Here is a 16,958-nt window from a genome sequence, read left to right on the forward strand (position 1 = left end):
GTCAAACAAGAGTGCTTCATATAGATAAAGGTTATGTTTATAACAACTTAGATGTCTTCACCCTTAGGGCTCTCTATAAGATCCAAAGATCCAAATTGTGTACCTTGGTTCTTCTTACTTCAACTTTTCTTCTTCCATGTTTGCTCTGTCGTGGCATTAGCTGCAACTATGTTGGTTGTTGCATACTTGTATGCTTCTAATATCCTTGTCTCACTTAATTTGTGTCAAAGAGCATGCCAGTGATAGATCGCTACGATATTTTATTTAAGAGATAATCTTCAAAAGAATTAGATTTTTGTACTGCTCTTGTATTTGTAAAACTCTCCCACCCTCCTATCTGGAATATCCAAATATATGAATTATGTAATTCTTCAACTTTTCTTCTTTCATGTTTCCTCTGTCATGGCATCAGCAGCAATTATGTTGGTCATTGCATGCTTCTAATATCCTTGCCTCGCTTAATTCCTCCCAAAGAGCATTCTAGTGATGGATCACTAGGATGTTTTATTTTAAAAGATAATCTTCCCAAAGAAATTCTTGTTTCCTGTCCATGCATTCTCAATACCCTCCCTCTTGTATGCTTCTAATATCCTTGTCTCACTTAATTTGTCTCAAAGAGCATCCCTCTTGTATGCTTCTAATATCCTCGTCTCAATTTGCTTCAAAGAGAATCTCAGTGATACGTCACTAGGATATTTTATTTTAAAGATAATCTTCAAAAGAGCTATATATATTCTTGTCTCCTCCCTCCATCAGAGGTCTTATATATAACCAATTACTGTAATCCTTGCCTGTTACTAATTTGGCATGATCGAGCACATGATCAACCTTGAGATTTGGTATGATGCACGTGGAGCAAGCAAGTGAGCCCAAATTCATCTGTGCATCAGGGTCACTCTACAACATTAGATCTTTCAGTTTGAGACTGGGTCTTGAACTAAGCATGAACATCACACAACCACCATATGGATGCCCCAGACATGCTAAACATGCATAATGGGACCATTTTTGGAAAGGACATAAGTCAGAGGAATGGAAATCACTGGAGATGGATGTCCTATTAATCTAGCTTGGTGTTTGAAAGGATGCCTCTGAATCAAAGCATAAAGAGGTCTACCGGGCTTGGGTCATGGACATTATGCAAGCACCATATGTTCTCCACAATTGCTACCTATAAGTCTAATAGAACTACTTTGACATAAAAAAATTGACAGGTATGGGTGTTGATGAGGCTAAATGGATGCCTGAGTAAGCCAGTTTGATACCCCTGAGTGGGATTTCTAAAAAGAGAGGTCTAATGGTATTCTTAAACTATTATTATAGTACAGATCAACCTCCAACTCATCAAATCAATTCCAGCCATTGGTCAACTAACATAAATGAAGCTTAATCCTTCATCTATGCTGAGTTAATTAGTTGAGTGTGTACTTTGTCATAAATGTATTGTGAACGTCAAGGTCTAACAAACTGTTGATCTCAGACAACCTGCATGGCTAAGAATTCTGTTTCAAACCTTACAAATTCACACTTCTAAGTTCAACACTATCATTCCAAGGAATCTTGCAGTTATTCTATATGATTCTTTGGTTCTTCCTTGCTTTATCTTGTTAAGGAAATAATAAGCACCTTGGTCTCTCTCTATATTATTGAACAGATTCTTCCTCTTAAGAAAAAAAAGGTTCAAAAAAAAAAAAAATCAGATGGCATAAAAAGATCCAGCAAATAATGAACCTCCATAACAAAACCGTAACTTCAAGAGCTGGTAATACTGTCAAGCATTTGGTAGGCATTGCACCTATTGATTCACTTCCTATAAGAAATAAAAAAGGATAACCAAGTCCTTCTCTTTTTTCCCCTTTCTTTTTCTTTTGACATCCTGGCGCCTCATGCCAGGGTCACTAAAATCCTTAGAGGCAACCTCCCAAAAGGAAACAAACAAAATGATTTTTTTCATAATGTAGATAAGCCTGATGAATAGAAGCATATCATTTTCCAAAGTATCATTTTCAATAAGAATCAAGCAATAGCAAGACTGGATAAATTTGATGAAACGTTGCAAGTTTATGTGAAAAAACAGAAGACAAGCTGACCTTTGGAACCTAGCCACCAACTCATTACGAATATCAGCGGTTAGCGGAACTGAAGAGCCATCATCATTGCACAAAATATGTGTGCACCTGGAGATTATACTCTCCGGAGCACCTTTAGAAAACATGATTTCTTGCTGCTTTCGACTACAAAGGATGCTCATCATTTTACGGTCACGAGAGAACTCTAACACAGAGATCTGTTAAAGAAAAATGAGATATCAGAAAGAGAGAGATGATACCAATTACCAAATCTTAGTTCAAGAAAATGGTAAATATGTTCATTGTCAGTCTGTTGCATAATAAGAAATAAGTACAATGGGGAAAAAGATGGACAGCTATAACCACGAATTATATGCTTTATCTCAACTAAGGTTAGCCTGCAAATACTTCATAACCATTCCAGAATTCATGCATGGTGCTTGAAAAAATTAGATGCAAGATGCTAACTAGAAGATGTAGTATACATGACTCGAAGTTTTCTCCCCTCAAACCAATATATAGAAGCGGGTATTCAGTAACAAATTATGAGAAATATGAAATCAAAAGCATTTTCTGCAAACTTAAAGTTGTACTGTCCATTCTAGAACTAGCAGGCCCATGTCAAAGACCGAATTCACAAGACTTTTCGGGGGGGGGGGGGGGGGGGGGATCTTCCTTGCAAATACAGAGATATCAAAGAAAAACAATATAACTTGCATTAGAAATAGCATTGAAACATATGTTATAACATTAAACTATAGTTCCACTGCCATATTAATTAATACACAAACCTTTTTGAACTGGTGTTCCCAATATCGGTTGCAATATGATGCACGTTCATGCTTACTCAACATATTCAGAGCTGAAGGCATAGAATCAAAACCAGGAAGGCCTACCTGATAACAATTTAGATAAAAGAGACGTATCCAATATGTGAGTGAAGTCCATTCACTTCCAAACAAAAATACACAAAAGTGCAACCATACTTGAGAGCCAGATATATCAACGGACCTTTTCGACCAACACACGTAAAGCAACTTCAGTTGACTCCCCAATTTTCTCATAATTCCTCTTATCCGGATTATATTGTAGTATAGAATCATTGCAAAGAGCTGAACACATTGCTATATGAAGCAGACATGGAAATTGAGCAGGAAACTCAAGCTGCAGAGGATGACAAAAGAACATCAGCACATGTGCAAAGAAGATCTTCACATCTAAGACAGATCCTTTTTTCAAAACCCATATTAATGGACAAGGCCTGGTTGTTTTCATTGTTATTGCTAATATGTCATAGAACTACAGAGGTAATAATGATAATGTGGCCTACAGATAATCACAATGGAAAATAAGATCAAAAAAGAACTGTCAATTTTCTGTTACCATGAACATCTCATGATATGTCTGCATATGCCCTTCACAAGTAACTAGAAGTTAAAGTATTTGTCCACAATTACCCTCCAAATATTCTATGATAAATAGGAGATAGTGCAAGAATTGTAAGCTGGGACCAAGGTTATAGAGGCAATTACAGAGCAAGAACTTCCTGGTCTCATATCATTTAACCCATTAACACAGCTTCTAGCCAGTTTTAGCTTGGTTGGCTATCATGAATTTATAACTTGTGTCATGGTGAGGAAACAAAATGTCCAAAACGACAGCATTAAAAAATATATAAAAAAAAAAAAAACATAACAAACATTTTAATCAAGAAAATTAGTTAGATAATCAACATCAGCATGCACCACAGAACATGCCATATCACCAACACAAATGCTAAAAGCAAAAGGAAACTAAACTACCTGCACTCCTGCAGCATCAAAAATCAGACCCTCTGGTGCAAACGTTGTTCCACTAACAATGTACTCATTAGTAATAGGACCTCGGTGCACAGATTGGACCACACAAATCTGAAAACATATAAGTTATTATGAATTAAATAAGATGAACATGTTCAAATAACTCATAATGCAGCCAAAATATGAAAAGTCAAATTGCATTCCTTTCTTGTAAATAGGTCACAATGGGAATAATCCATTGAATAAATTCTATCCCAACTAGTGAACTAGATCAATTATTGGAATCTAGAGTTCCAGTCCAAGCAGGACACCTTCTACTTGAAATCAAAACATTGTAAAGCTGCTTGAGAACAGCTAGCTTGGGAGAACTAGGAGTTTGAAAGCAGTCAAAATTTTAAAAGTATCTAGAAATCCTCCTTTTTATTCAATTAAAAAAATTTGGATCAAACTCAAGTCGAGACCCTAAGCAAGCATGCATCACATAAGCAATCAATGGTCTAAAAGAAAAATCACAAGCGCAAAAGAAGGAAAAACCTAGCTCTAACACCAGAATCTACTGATGCAGGCAGGGAAGGCCTGACCTCGGCTTTAGAGCTACCTAGCAGAAGACTAAACTAGCTAAGTAATCTAACTACTGGGCAAAAGATTGAACTAAACCTAGAAGCAAGAAAGCAGAAAATATATTTCAAAATCTAAATGCTAAGGAAAACTAAGGAACCAAACTACCTAGAGATAGTTAGTAGCTTGGCACCCCTCTACCAAGGGGGCGCAATTGCTACCAAGGACTCCAACTGATGCTGCCGTAACACCCCACAACTAAGAACTCCACCAACTGGCCTTGCTGTCAAACCCAGGAATCCACCGTGGCTTGCATAGAATCCACCACACAGAAAAGATATTTACTATTTAGAGTAAACACAAGTTAACATGCACTCACGAGAAAGCAAAATTTCATTATTGATTCATGAAAACACGAGGAACATCAAAGAAATTTACAGGCTTTGGGACCTCTTACAAGTGATAGGGTCAACTAGGTGTCCTAAGAGTTCAAAAGTAACTCAAAAACAAACTCTAAAGCTTACAAACTAAATATTCTCAATCTCACTGCTACTGAGCTTCTAGAAGAGATTTTCTTCTGGCAGTGATCTAATTATCATTGGAAGGTTTTTGACTGCAACTATGTTTCAAATGCCATCGGATGGTAACAGGTCTACCTTCAGATACCCCGGTCTTCATCTACAAATTGGACTCAACTCCGCGATCTTCACATGGTGCTCCAAGGTCTTCGCACAATTGGTTGGATATGATTAAGTCCCATCTCAGATTTGGTTGCATTGTGAAAAAGCCTTCTAAAAGTTTCCTTTTGACAGTGTCACTTGTCTTCTGACAGTGGTTGCAACACCGTACTGGCAGTATCCAAAGTCTCCTGGTTTTGACTGTGAACTTGTGACCATCAGCTGCCTCCCAATGGTGAATATCGAACTGTCGGATTTGTCCTAGTGGTGAACTTCTTATCATTAGTTCAAGATTTGGCTCGTTTTGCTTTGATGGTGCTATCAGAACCTCCATCTTGATTTTTGGGAGTTCCAAAACATAGGGCTCGGTGAAATTGGAGCTAGGGTTGCCAAACCATAGGGTCAAGCAGCTCTAACATGCATCATTGATACAACTTGGTATAGATGAGCCAAAAAAACCAAGCGATATAGGGTCGATGCACTTAAATACAGGCAATATGGTGCAATACCGGTCCACTCCCAATACTAGTCAAACAAGCCCCCACAATATAGGCTCATAGCTGGTATTGATTAGTTGCTAAGCACAAAAAGGTTTCAACCCTTGGTTATAACCTATGTAAACCCACATGACTTATTTGCTTCTTGTTCAAGATGTTTAGAAACAAAATCCAGAAGAGGGCGCTACGTGTGCATAAAGACATTCAAAAAGGGCAAGATAGCATCTAGCATGAGTGGTCCAGCATTTGTTTCAAGTCATACATTAATCAAATGGCATTACAAAAAGGCATAGAGCATGATTTAGATATGGCATACCCAATATTATCAATGACAAAATGAGAGGCATTTGGGTCAATGACCAGCACTATTCTTCCCTTCTTGTTGTACCCATTCTCTTAGAGCTGTTATTTTTGTTTTAATGTTGATTTTGGTCTATTGAGGCCATCACCAAGGCTACTCTAGGATGTTCCGTGGTTTACTCATTTGTGTAATGTATTATTTAGAAACATGAAACATATTCTGGCAAGTGATATTTGCTATCATGTTAGAACTTGAATCTATTTTAGGATGTCCAGTGGTTTATTTTTGCTGGTTTTTGTTTAAAAAAAATGTTATAGAAAGTGGTATTGTGATTTGATGCTTGAAGATGTGAAACACAATAATTACTGTTCAAGATGGTCATGATTTAGGATGTTGCAACCTGAATAATTAAACTTATGATGCCAGTGTTTCAATCACAAATAATATTTTTTTCTTAAGCAACTGCTGCACTTTTCATAATCTAGGGCCTTGCTTTCCACAGTCAAATGTGCTTTCGGCACCTAGTGCTTCAGCCGATATGGGGTTCTGATGTATGTGGTGTTTACCTAACCATCACTTAATATTTCCTAGTCTTTACACGCCTATTTGGAATTGTCTGGTATGCCTGTTGTGGAACAAACAACAATACACACACACACACATATACAGATACACATATTTATACATAGACACAAAAAAAAAACAACAGACAATACCCTTCTGCACTCTAGTCAACACACACACACACACATATACACATTTACGAATAGACACACAAAAGAACAACAGACAATTCCTTTCTGTACTCTAGTCCTTGAAATGTTGTTTTTCACTTTTTTCAAAAATTACAAAGGAATTGTATAAGATCAGGATGTAGTCAGATATATGGGTAAACTTGAAATTTAATCTTCTAGATTTTTGATACAGTTTACTGATGCAAATGATAATCATATAGCAAAAGTTTGAATTAATGAGTATAAGCGAGTTATCCTTGCAAAAATACAAGATAAAAAAAGTGTGAGGATTTGACGTCTCGAGATTCGGTCCACATTGAGCCCACAGCGAGGTCCGCGAAGAAAAACGGAGTCTAACGAGACCAAGATCACCCCAAACGGAGTTCGGACGAAGAAGATATGCATGAGAGAAGTCGGCATGGAGTTCGAAGCGGCGGAGGACTGCCAGCAGCGGGTCAGCAGAGCGGCAGCGGCGCGGCCGCATGTGGCGGTGCGTGGCCCAGGCGTGGCCAGCGTACGGGCTGGGCGCGCGTAGGGTGCAGCCCAGCCCAGGCTCGGGCGTGGCCCAGGCATATTTGCACACGCAGGGGCACGACCCAAGCCCCGCTCTGAGGCCCAATTGCCCGATCCACCATGGACCGAGCGGTGCACAACAGGCTCCGTGGACCGCACAGGCATTTCCCACACATTTCGCACGGTCCATGGCACTATTTCGTGGACCAGCACGCAATCGAAGGGCATGGGTTGATTCCGATCTCGATCCAACAGCTGGAGATTTTTTGGGCTTGATTAGAACTCCTAAACCTAATCCAATTAATGTTTAAGCCCTTTAAAAGGGCCTGATGCTCAACAGAAAGGCGTGTGGTGCCCTGTTGGTCTCGCGGCGTGGTTTCTTCAGCGAAAACAAAGAGACGAGCGGAAACAAAGAACCCATGAAGAGAGAGGGACTGAGACGCTGAAAGAAAGAGCAGAGAGGCTCCTGAACAGCGGATAGCGGTTGCTTCAGGGGGTCTTCTTAGAGAGAGCTTTTGTGAGGAAGAACTTCCTGTGAGGGAGAAATTAGATGTACGAGGGTTGAGGGTGAGATCTTTTGTAATATTTCTTTTCTCATGGTGAAATTTGCATGCCGCGTGGAGGCGAGCCCTTTTTTGGCTGATCCACGTATTTGATTATTTTCTGTTTATTTCTTCTTTCTGCCTACTGCATCGCATAGTATCGAAAAGATCTTGGAAGGTGGTGTCCTGGCCAGACATCCACCCAACAAATAGTATCAGAGTGAGGCGGTATAAAGACGCAGATTGCAGCGATGGTGAGCAAGACTGAAGATGGAGAAGACAGGATCAATCAAGATGAAGATCAACAAATTTGATAGAAAGAACAATTTCTCTTTGTGGCAAGTAAAGGTGAAGGACGTGCTCATCCAACAAGGGTTGATTGATGCTCTCTTGTGCAAAGAGAAACCGACCACCATGGAGGTGCGGGATTGGAAACAGCTACAGATGCAGACGGTGAGTACCATCCGCATGTATCTAGCGGATGAAGTGGTGATCCATGTGCTTGACGAGACTTCTCCAACGGTGCTGTGGTCGAAGCTCGAGGAGTTGTACATGGAGAAATCTCTCACCAACACTTTTTTCCTCTAGAGGCAGTTTTACCAGCTGCAGATGGCTGAGGGATGGAGCGTGCAGGAGCATCTCAGCCACTTCCAGAAGATCCTCACCGACCTCCTCAGCGTTGGTGATAATGTTGAGGAGAAGACCAGGATGCTGGTTTTACTGACGTCGCTTCCCCCTTCATACAAGTCTTTGGTGACTGCTCTTCTAGTGAGAAAGCACCATCAAGATGGACAAGATTACCGCAGCGATACTCCAGAACGAGGTTCTCAAGAGGAAGAACCCGGCTTCAAGCTCAGGTGGCGGTAACTCAGCTTTGGTGGCTTTTGGAGGAGCAGGAGACGGTAGACGGAGCGACAAGAGATCGCGACGAGGACAGTCCAAGTCCAGGAGGGACTTGAGCAAAACCAGATGTTACCGATGTGACGAGTTGGGACATCTAGCCAGAGATTGCCCTCAACTCAAAAATCGAATGATAGCTGCTGTGGGGACAACAAGTAGCGATTCAGAGGAAGATATCATAGAGATATCTAACGAAGTATCTACTTCTTCCCAGCAGTGAATTTTAGATTCTGCATGCACCTATCATATAGATTGTAGAAAGGAGCAGTTAGACTCCCTGAAGAACAGTGAGGACACTGTTTATCTGTCGGATAGATCGAGCTGTGCGATCAGAGGCATCAGAACGGTCAGCTGGAGGACACATAATGGTGCAATGAGGATATTGGGGGAGGTCTGATACATATCCAATTTCAGACGGAATCTTATCTCACTGAGCAGACTGGATTCAAGAGGCTACAAAACGATAGCTGGTGGAGGAATCCTGAAGGTGCTACGTGGCGATAGGATTATTCTAGATGGGAAGAAGGGGAGGAGAGGACATTATTACCTGAAGGGGAGCCCAGTGCGAGCTTCAGGAGCCAGATGAAGCCCAGAGCAAAATGGAGCTCCAAGTGGAGGTGGATCGGACAAGAGACAGGAGACTCGGGAGGAGGAAAAGCAACGTCGCAAGGTGAGATTCCTATTACCACAGGATGATGCCCCAAGCAGGTCTCAAATCAGGAGCACAGCATACGATGGAGATGGGATCGAGCAGCCTACCTTGACTCCAATGTTTATCCATCCATGGTCAGCAGGCGATTGTCCCAAGGCATGGAGGCGAAGAGATCCAGAAGCTTTTAGAGTTAGGAGGAGGCCGAATATCGAGTCGAAGTGAAGATTGTTAGGATTTGATGCCTCGAGATTCGATCCACATTGAGCCCACAATGAGGTCCGCTATGAAAAATGGAATCCAACGAGACCAAAATCATCCTAAATAGAGTTCGGACGAAGAAGATATGCGCGAGAGAAGTCGGCACGAATTTTGGAGCGGCGGCGGGCCGACAGAGCGACAGCGGCGCGGCCGTACTGCCAGCGGGCGGGCCCGGCCCAGGCCCGGGCACGCGGGGCGCGTCCCAGGCCCAGCGCCCCGCTCTGAGGCCCGATTGCCTGATCCACCGTGGACCGAGTGGTGCACAGCAGGCTCCGTGGACCGCGTGGGCGTTTCCCACACGTTTTCTGCGGTCCACGGCAGTATTCTATGGACCGACGCACAATCGGAGGGCATGGGTTGATCCCGATCTCGATCCAATGGCTGGAAAAGTTTTTTGAGCTTGATTAGGACTTCTAAACCTAATCTAATTGATGTTTAAGCCCTTTAAAAGGGCCTAATGCTCAACAGAAAGGCGTGTGGTGCCCTGTTGGTCTTGCAGCGTGGTTTCTTCAGCAGAAACAGAGAGACGTGCGCAGAAACAGAGAACCTGTAAAGAGAGAGGGGCTGAGACGCTGAAAGGAGGAGCAGAGAGGCTCCTGAACAGCGGACAGCGGTCGCTTCAAGGGTTCAGGGGGTCTTCTTAGAGAGAGCTTTTGTGAGAGAGAACTTCCTGTGAGAGAGAAATTGGATGTACGAGAGTTGAGGGTGAGATCTCCTCTTGTAATATTTCTTTTCTCATAGTGAAGTTTGCATGCCCCGTGAAGGCAAGCCCTTTTTTGACTATCCACGTATTTGATTGTTTTTTATTTATTTCTTCTTTCTTCCTGCTGCATCACGTGGCATCGAAAAGGTCTTGGGTAGTAGTGTCCTAGCTAGACATCCACCCAACAATAAAATACTATACTTATAAGGGGAAAAAGATTATCAAAATCTATAAAGGAAAATAGGCATGCCATATCGAGCTTAAGTGGCAAAAGTATGACTAGGCCAAAAAGATTATAAGGATATGATTAATTTGGAAACTTATATTAACATTCTCAAGTACTGTAATTTATCAGCAAATCTGAAGAAATGCAGGTATATCACGGAAACAAAGTCCAGAAAAAACATCTACAGTTTCAAGTGATTCACCTTTGAAACAGACATCATGTTTGTTGTAAGGGTACCAGTTTTGTCACTACATATCACAGTTGTGCAACCTAAAGCCTCAACTGAAGGTAACGATCTGACAATAGCATTCAAACGGGCCATTCTTTTTGTACCCAGAGCCAAGCATCTACATAACACCAAAAACATCACAATTAAACAGAAATCAGATGAAACAGAAGCAACTAAGTGTACGTTAATGCAAGTTACTAAAAGATCACCAAGGTACATAACTCCATCAGGAGAAGTACAGTTGTGTTAAATATAAGCAGGCATAAATTAGACAAACAGAATTAGATTGACTGATGATATCCTGACATTGAGTTTTAATGGCACAAATGTTATAATGTTACTACATTGGATTCTTTTAGTATAATAATTAGAACCAATGCAATCTAAATCTCACATAGATACAACAATAGGCTCAGATAGATGCATACCCATCATTTCTCTTGGAATATTACAGTAAGTTCATATCTCAGTACATGAGCTTGGATGTGTAGGTTAGGCCTAAAAGCACAATCAACGACCAGAGCTAGAGATTTTCAAAATTATATAGTTGACTTCATTTTTTCAAGAGAAATCCACAATTAGCTATTTGCAGATCTTTTTATTTTTGGTAGAAGACTGTTTCTGGATCTTTAATGCTGCTCCACATCAGAGAAATTCCAAAAATTCATAGAACCATACCCTAAACAATGATGCTTCTACAGCTTTTCGAAGACCCTTTCACTTCGTCCTGGGATAACTATTTTTTGCAGGTGAAAAAGGATGGGTACCAGGGATGCATTATAAATCCCCATACAACCAGCAAAACATAACAAGATGCTACGACAATTGAACAAGAGAAATACGCTTTTAATGGCATATCATTCTCCAAGAACCTCTAGCAGTTATTAAGGAAAAAAAAATCATTTTCTTGATCTTTTGCACCACTCTATATTAAAAAACTTGTAGGATTTATAAAATCCATACTGCAAGAGGTAATATTTACTTAAAACGTTTTGTTGGATTTTGTCAAATAGAAGCTTTTAATGGCATATCATTCTCCAAGAACCTCTAGCAGTTATTAAGAAAAAAAATCATTTTCCTGATCTTTCGCACTACTCTATATTAACAAGCTTGTAGGATTTATAAAATCCATACTGCAAGAGATAATATTTACTTAAAAAGTTTTGTTGGTTTTTGTCAAATAGAGAAATGAGCTGTACCAAGAAGTATGTATAGGATTCTCACAAAAATGATATATAGGAGTGGGGTTTCCAATTCAATGATGTGTTCTTGATTCACTAGTATTATGGCAAAACAAGGCCTAATATACAGTCACGTTGCATTCTGTATTGTAAGCCTAGCATGCAGCATTTGTTAGGTCCACCCAAGATAATGATATTTTATGTGCCACACAGTACTAGAACATAGAACCTGCAAATGATTAACCATACTGATGTTGCTAAGGCTAGCTAATTGTTACCTCCATCATTTTGTGGATAAATCCTTCATCATTATTTTAATGAAAATTTTATATTAACTTCTCTTAGGCCATAAAATTTTAATTTCCTTATTTCAACTTTTTTTGCATGGCATTCATTGAATCTCTTGAGGTGATTGACTTTTGAACTACTTAGATACAGTTTATCAGTTTGGCTCTTTTTCATTTCAGGAAATTACATGGTCAATACAACAGTTATTACTAAATTTGTGATGGATTGATGGGCATGCAGAAAATTAGAATTTCATGTTAATTTCATTATCAAAATTATGTTTAATAAAAGCTCCATCAAGACAAGGTTGCAACCATCGTTACTTCAGGATTCAACTTCTGAGTTTACATAAGCCCCTAAAAACATTGCAACACAAGCCGTGGCAATTTAACAAGGTCAAAAGCTTTTGGAAGTTCAGTTCTTGGTTGTTGTGGCTTTACTTCTCAAAGAATAGGGACTTGCAAGATCTCTTTAAATTATGCAATAGTACACCAGAAGCTTTGGTGGACTTGCCTTGTAGATTCAGTGGACAGGTGCATATGGTTTTCAAGAACTTTCTGATTACCGCTACACGTGCATAAATAGATGTCAAGGATTTGCCATAGATATATATATAAACAGGGTTCACAAATGGCTTATCCTTAGTGAGGAAATGCTAGATAACATGTGATGATGTATACATGTAATTTCATGTTTTTCCTTTCTATTGTTTAGCATCTTCCCCTTGTTAACATTTAATTGTAGGGTTCGCTGTCTCAGTACTAGACCCCTTACTAGTACCACATTGGTACAGTGTCAGCATGCCCAGTACAGGACTGGTTCAGCGCACTAAGACTCAATACATCCCCTATACCGAGCCTTGGTTCAGTACTAATACGGTATGGTACTGTATGTCCGGTATGGAGTGGTGAGAACCGATACAGTGAACCATGTTTAGTTGTTTGTCTTTTTCTTGATTTATTGCAACTACACAATTGCATGATAGAATACATAATTAGAAATCAAAACGAAAGCAGGAAATACTCTTTCTATAAACTAAAAAGAAACACATTATTTCATATGTCAATGCTTATGGAAGATAAACATCATTTAGAATATCAGAAAAATAATTTCTTAAAAGTGATGCAAAAGCTTATGATGTAACATTATGTACAATCAAGGAAACTCACGTTGTAACAACAGCTGGAAGACCTTCAGGAATGGCTGCAACTGCAAGAGCAACTGCAATCTACATACAAAAGTAATTGGTTGAGAGAATAAGTTGGGGGGAGGGAGCAAAATTGATAACTTGTCACATAGCCATGTTATTCATAATGAAATTATCCATATAGATGAAAAATTAGCATACCGAAGAAAAAGAAACAAAAGACTAAAGCAAAAGGATGATCGCAATTTAGAACCTATAAGCAACAAAAATATCTAAGACTTGAGTGCATGAGCCAAAATGTAAGGTCAAATGATAGGAGAGACAATGAAGATCTAATCCTCTTGATATAAGAGGTGTATAAACTGCAAATCTTTCTTTCAGGACACATTATTTTCATCACATTATTTTAACAATCACATCAAATCCCAGCAGATGGAACAGTAGAAATAAAATGTCATAGATAACATAAATAATGTATTGCTATTTATTACATCATTATTTTTTTGTTAAGCTATGTCTTATAACATTAGTTTGTTTTAGTATTAGGTTACAAAAACAAAAAAAAAAAAGGGGAAAGAAAAAGAAACCTGCCCCTCCTGATAAACAAACATAGGGGGGTCCCTTACCGGTCCGGTTCGGGCCTGTTTTTCGGAAAAGGACCCCGAACCGCACCGAACCGCCCGGTTCGGTGCGGTTCGGGCCCATACTGCCCAGAACCGGGCAGTACAGCTCGGTTCTGGACCGGTTTGGGGTGAACTGAACCATACCACCCAAGGAAGGAGGGGAGGGGGGAAGGTGGGGGCCTTTTCACGTGGTTGGGGGAGGAAGGGGAAAGAGAAATGGGCGTGGCCCACTCACATGGGGGGGAGGGCCTGGTGCTTTAATAAGCACCAGACCTTCGGTGTTCTTTGAGAGTTCTCAGAGAACACCCATGGCCGTGGGCAACTTAATCATTGAGACATCCAAAAAATTAGAAAAGAAGACAAAATTTCGTGAAATTGGAAGAGTGATTTGAGAAGAGACTGATCTTTGGCCGGAGGTAAGATAATCTGTTATTTTGTTAGTAAATATTTTTTTTTTGTTTTTGTTGTTAGAAATAAGATAAAAATGAGGTAAAATAAAAATAAGAGAAAATCATGCCAAAATCTTATGATTTTGGTATGATTTAATTATATGTGATAGATCTTTGGAAGATCTACACGATGATACCAAAATTGTTAATTTTCGTTAATTATATATTTTTAAAATATTTTTAAATATTTATTTATTTAAAAATTAAAAAATTTTAAATTTTAGGAAAAAAATTAGAGTTTGGGAATCATGTTTAGAATGATTCAAGCTACTTAAATCTAATTTCAATTTTTTTTAATTATTTGAAATTAAAAAATTATTTTTTTAATTATTTAAATTAAAAATTTTAATTATAAAATAAAAAATATATAAAAATAGTGTTATATTTTAGTTAATTTAAAAATATTATTTGAAGCATATAACATATTTATTTTGAATTTATAAGTTTTAAAATAATTATTAAAATTATTTTAAAATTATATATAATTATTTTAATTATCATTAAACCATCGTGTTTTGTTATATTTGCATATATTTTAATTATATATATATACTGCGGACGATCTTGCACGTGAAGTAGGGTCCATGGATGTATCTGGATCATCCTCGCATTATGGATCCTATTATCCATAGCCACCTTATGATCCATATGCATATGGTGCATCCGAGGCATCGTCTTCTAGTGGTTACTATCCTATGCAGTCGGAGCATCTTACGAATCAGATTTTGCTACTGGCATATTTGAATAGACTCCTCCACAACCGTACCATCATCTCAAGGATACTTCTCAGAGTCAGAATTTTAGCGAGAGGTCTGAGATGTCTTACAATCCAGAGAGGATGCCTTATGGGATGATGAATATTCGAGAGTACGGTGCAGCTTGGCTAGAGGGTTGGACTGATATCCCTTCAGACTATGTTGATGATCCAGACATCTACGAGCGTTACAGACACTCGATAAGAAATTAAATGCAGAGTACATCTTAAGGTTCGTATATCAGTTATTGTACTTTATACTTAAATATTTAGATACATTTTAATACGTATTTTATATATTTTTTCTTTAGTTTTAAGATGACAAAGTTGAAATATAATGTAAATAAATATATGTTTGAAATTTTGGATCAAGAATCTTTGTACCACAACCTAACTCCAAATTGAACCCAAATATGTCAATAATATGCAATATAATGCCATATTGAAGTTGTATTTATCAATTATTAACTTCAAAAATCCAAAAAAAATTGAAAATCGAAAAAAATATTGTATACCGGTACCGGACCGGTACGCCTAGGTGTACTATGTGTCGGTACGGTACCGGTACCGTACCATACCGGTCCGGGACCGGCACGCCGTCCGGTACCGGTACAGCGAACCTTCTACACAGATTCATGGACGACCTAGAATAGCTATCTTAACCATGTAGGGACCACCTAGCCATGCTGGCAAATTGGCACATGCTCCATTGCTCTATTGATTTAAGTCCCTTTATTACCAATCAAAAGGAAATGGCAAGACATAAATGAAAGCACATGGCTGCATCAACATCATAGCTGTACTACATAAATAAGTGAAAATATTGTACAGAAGTTTATTTGATATATTTGATCTGATTAGTTTCTATTTAAAAGATTATTCGACAGACTTCTTTAGTCAGTTAAAAATATACTGCAAGAAACCATTCAAGTTGAGCATCCAGATGGTAATTGCAAAAGCGATCATCAAAACTTTGGCAAAATATACATTTCTTTGTCAAAACAGAATAAAAATGAGGAACTGCTTCAAGAAAATATTCATCCCAGATGTGTGCTCAATTCACAGGTTAAGCTGATGCCCACAACCTTGTCCAAACAAATAGACAATGCAGTCTCTCTGCACATCCAAACCACGTGCCACAAAAACCACCACGTGTACAGCCAAAATTTCCAAAATATCCAGCTTAGAACACACCATATGCAATAATGAAAATGAAGCATAAAGATTTACCTTGAAATAATGGATAGCACCTCTCAGAAAGCCACCATGAGAAGGATCCTGGAAGTGGCCAATGTTTACAACCCACACAAGAACACAAATTCCTGCAATGACCTGAAAAAAAGTAGATTTACAATGACATTTCCACTAAAATAGTCTCCATATGAGAGCAATAGATTTACAGCTATGACCCCTGAAGTAATCAGCACAAGACCAACAGCAACCAGGTGAGCGACGAACAAGGTTCCTCAAAACAAAGAATAATAAACTGGAGAACTTCTAAAAACGGGCAAAGAAAGGTTAGTAACTAATCTTTAAAGTAAATTGTCAAATATCCGGCTCAAAAAGGACAACGGTTCTGCACTTCTGCAATCTAAATTTGACTAAAACTACAAGGTTACCATTCTTTAGTATACCAGTGAGTCAAATGAAACTTATAAATTAGCATTTTATGATGGAAGATATGAGGAAAATGCACAGATGCAAGAGTTCAGGCAATTCAGGATCAAAGACTAATAAAGATACATAAACCTAATGATAGAAATTCAATATGCCCAACTAAGAACATCCACTGGGCATTTTAGCTTCTTCATGGCAATCTTAGCCAGGACACCTACAAGCAAACTCGGCATTAGTTCTC

The 16,958-nt window shown here is 38.9% G+C and overlaps 1 protein-coding gene across 3 annotated transcripts in view; it reads right to left on the minus strand.

The window, feature by feature from the left end:
- The window catches only part of LOC105055842 (calcium-transporting ATPase 3, endoplasmic reticulum-type), a 64,439-nt gene that overhangs the window by 29,254 nt on the left and 18,227 nt on the right, over nt 1-16,958 (minus strand). For all 3 annotated transcript variants that reach the window (XR_012136301.1, XM_029267813.2, XM_010937842.4), the window contains 7 exons: nt 16,331-16,432; nt 13,297-13,355; nt 10,632-10,776; nt 3,872-3,979; nt 3,081-3,233; nt 2,861-2,965; nt 2,091-2,287 (listed from right to left, as the gene is read on the minus strand). Coding sequence is in view for 2 of the 3 variants with exons in the window: in XM_029267813.2 (XP_029123646.1) it covers nt 2,091-2,287; nt 2,861-2,965; nt 3,081-3,233; nt 3,872-3,979; nt 10,632-10,776; nt 13,297-13,355; nt 16,331-16,432 (869 nt within the window). In the remaining variant the exon portion in view is untranslated. The remainder of the gene's footprint in view (nt 1-2,090; nt 2,288-2,860; nt 2,966-3,080; nt 3,234-3,871; nt 3,980-10,631; nt 10,777-13,296; nt 13,356-16,330; nt 16,433-16,958) is intronic.

This window comes from Elaeis guineensis, chromosome 13 (genome assembly GCF_000442705.2).
Source record: "Elaeis guineensis isolate ETL-2024a chromosome 13, EG11, whole genome shotgun sequence".
NCBI classification, from domain to species: domain Eukaryota; kingdom Viridiplantae; phylum Streptophyta; class Magnoliopsida; order Arecales; family Arecaceae; genus Elaeis; species Elaeis guineensis.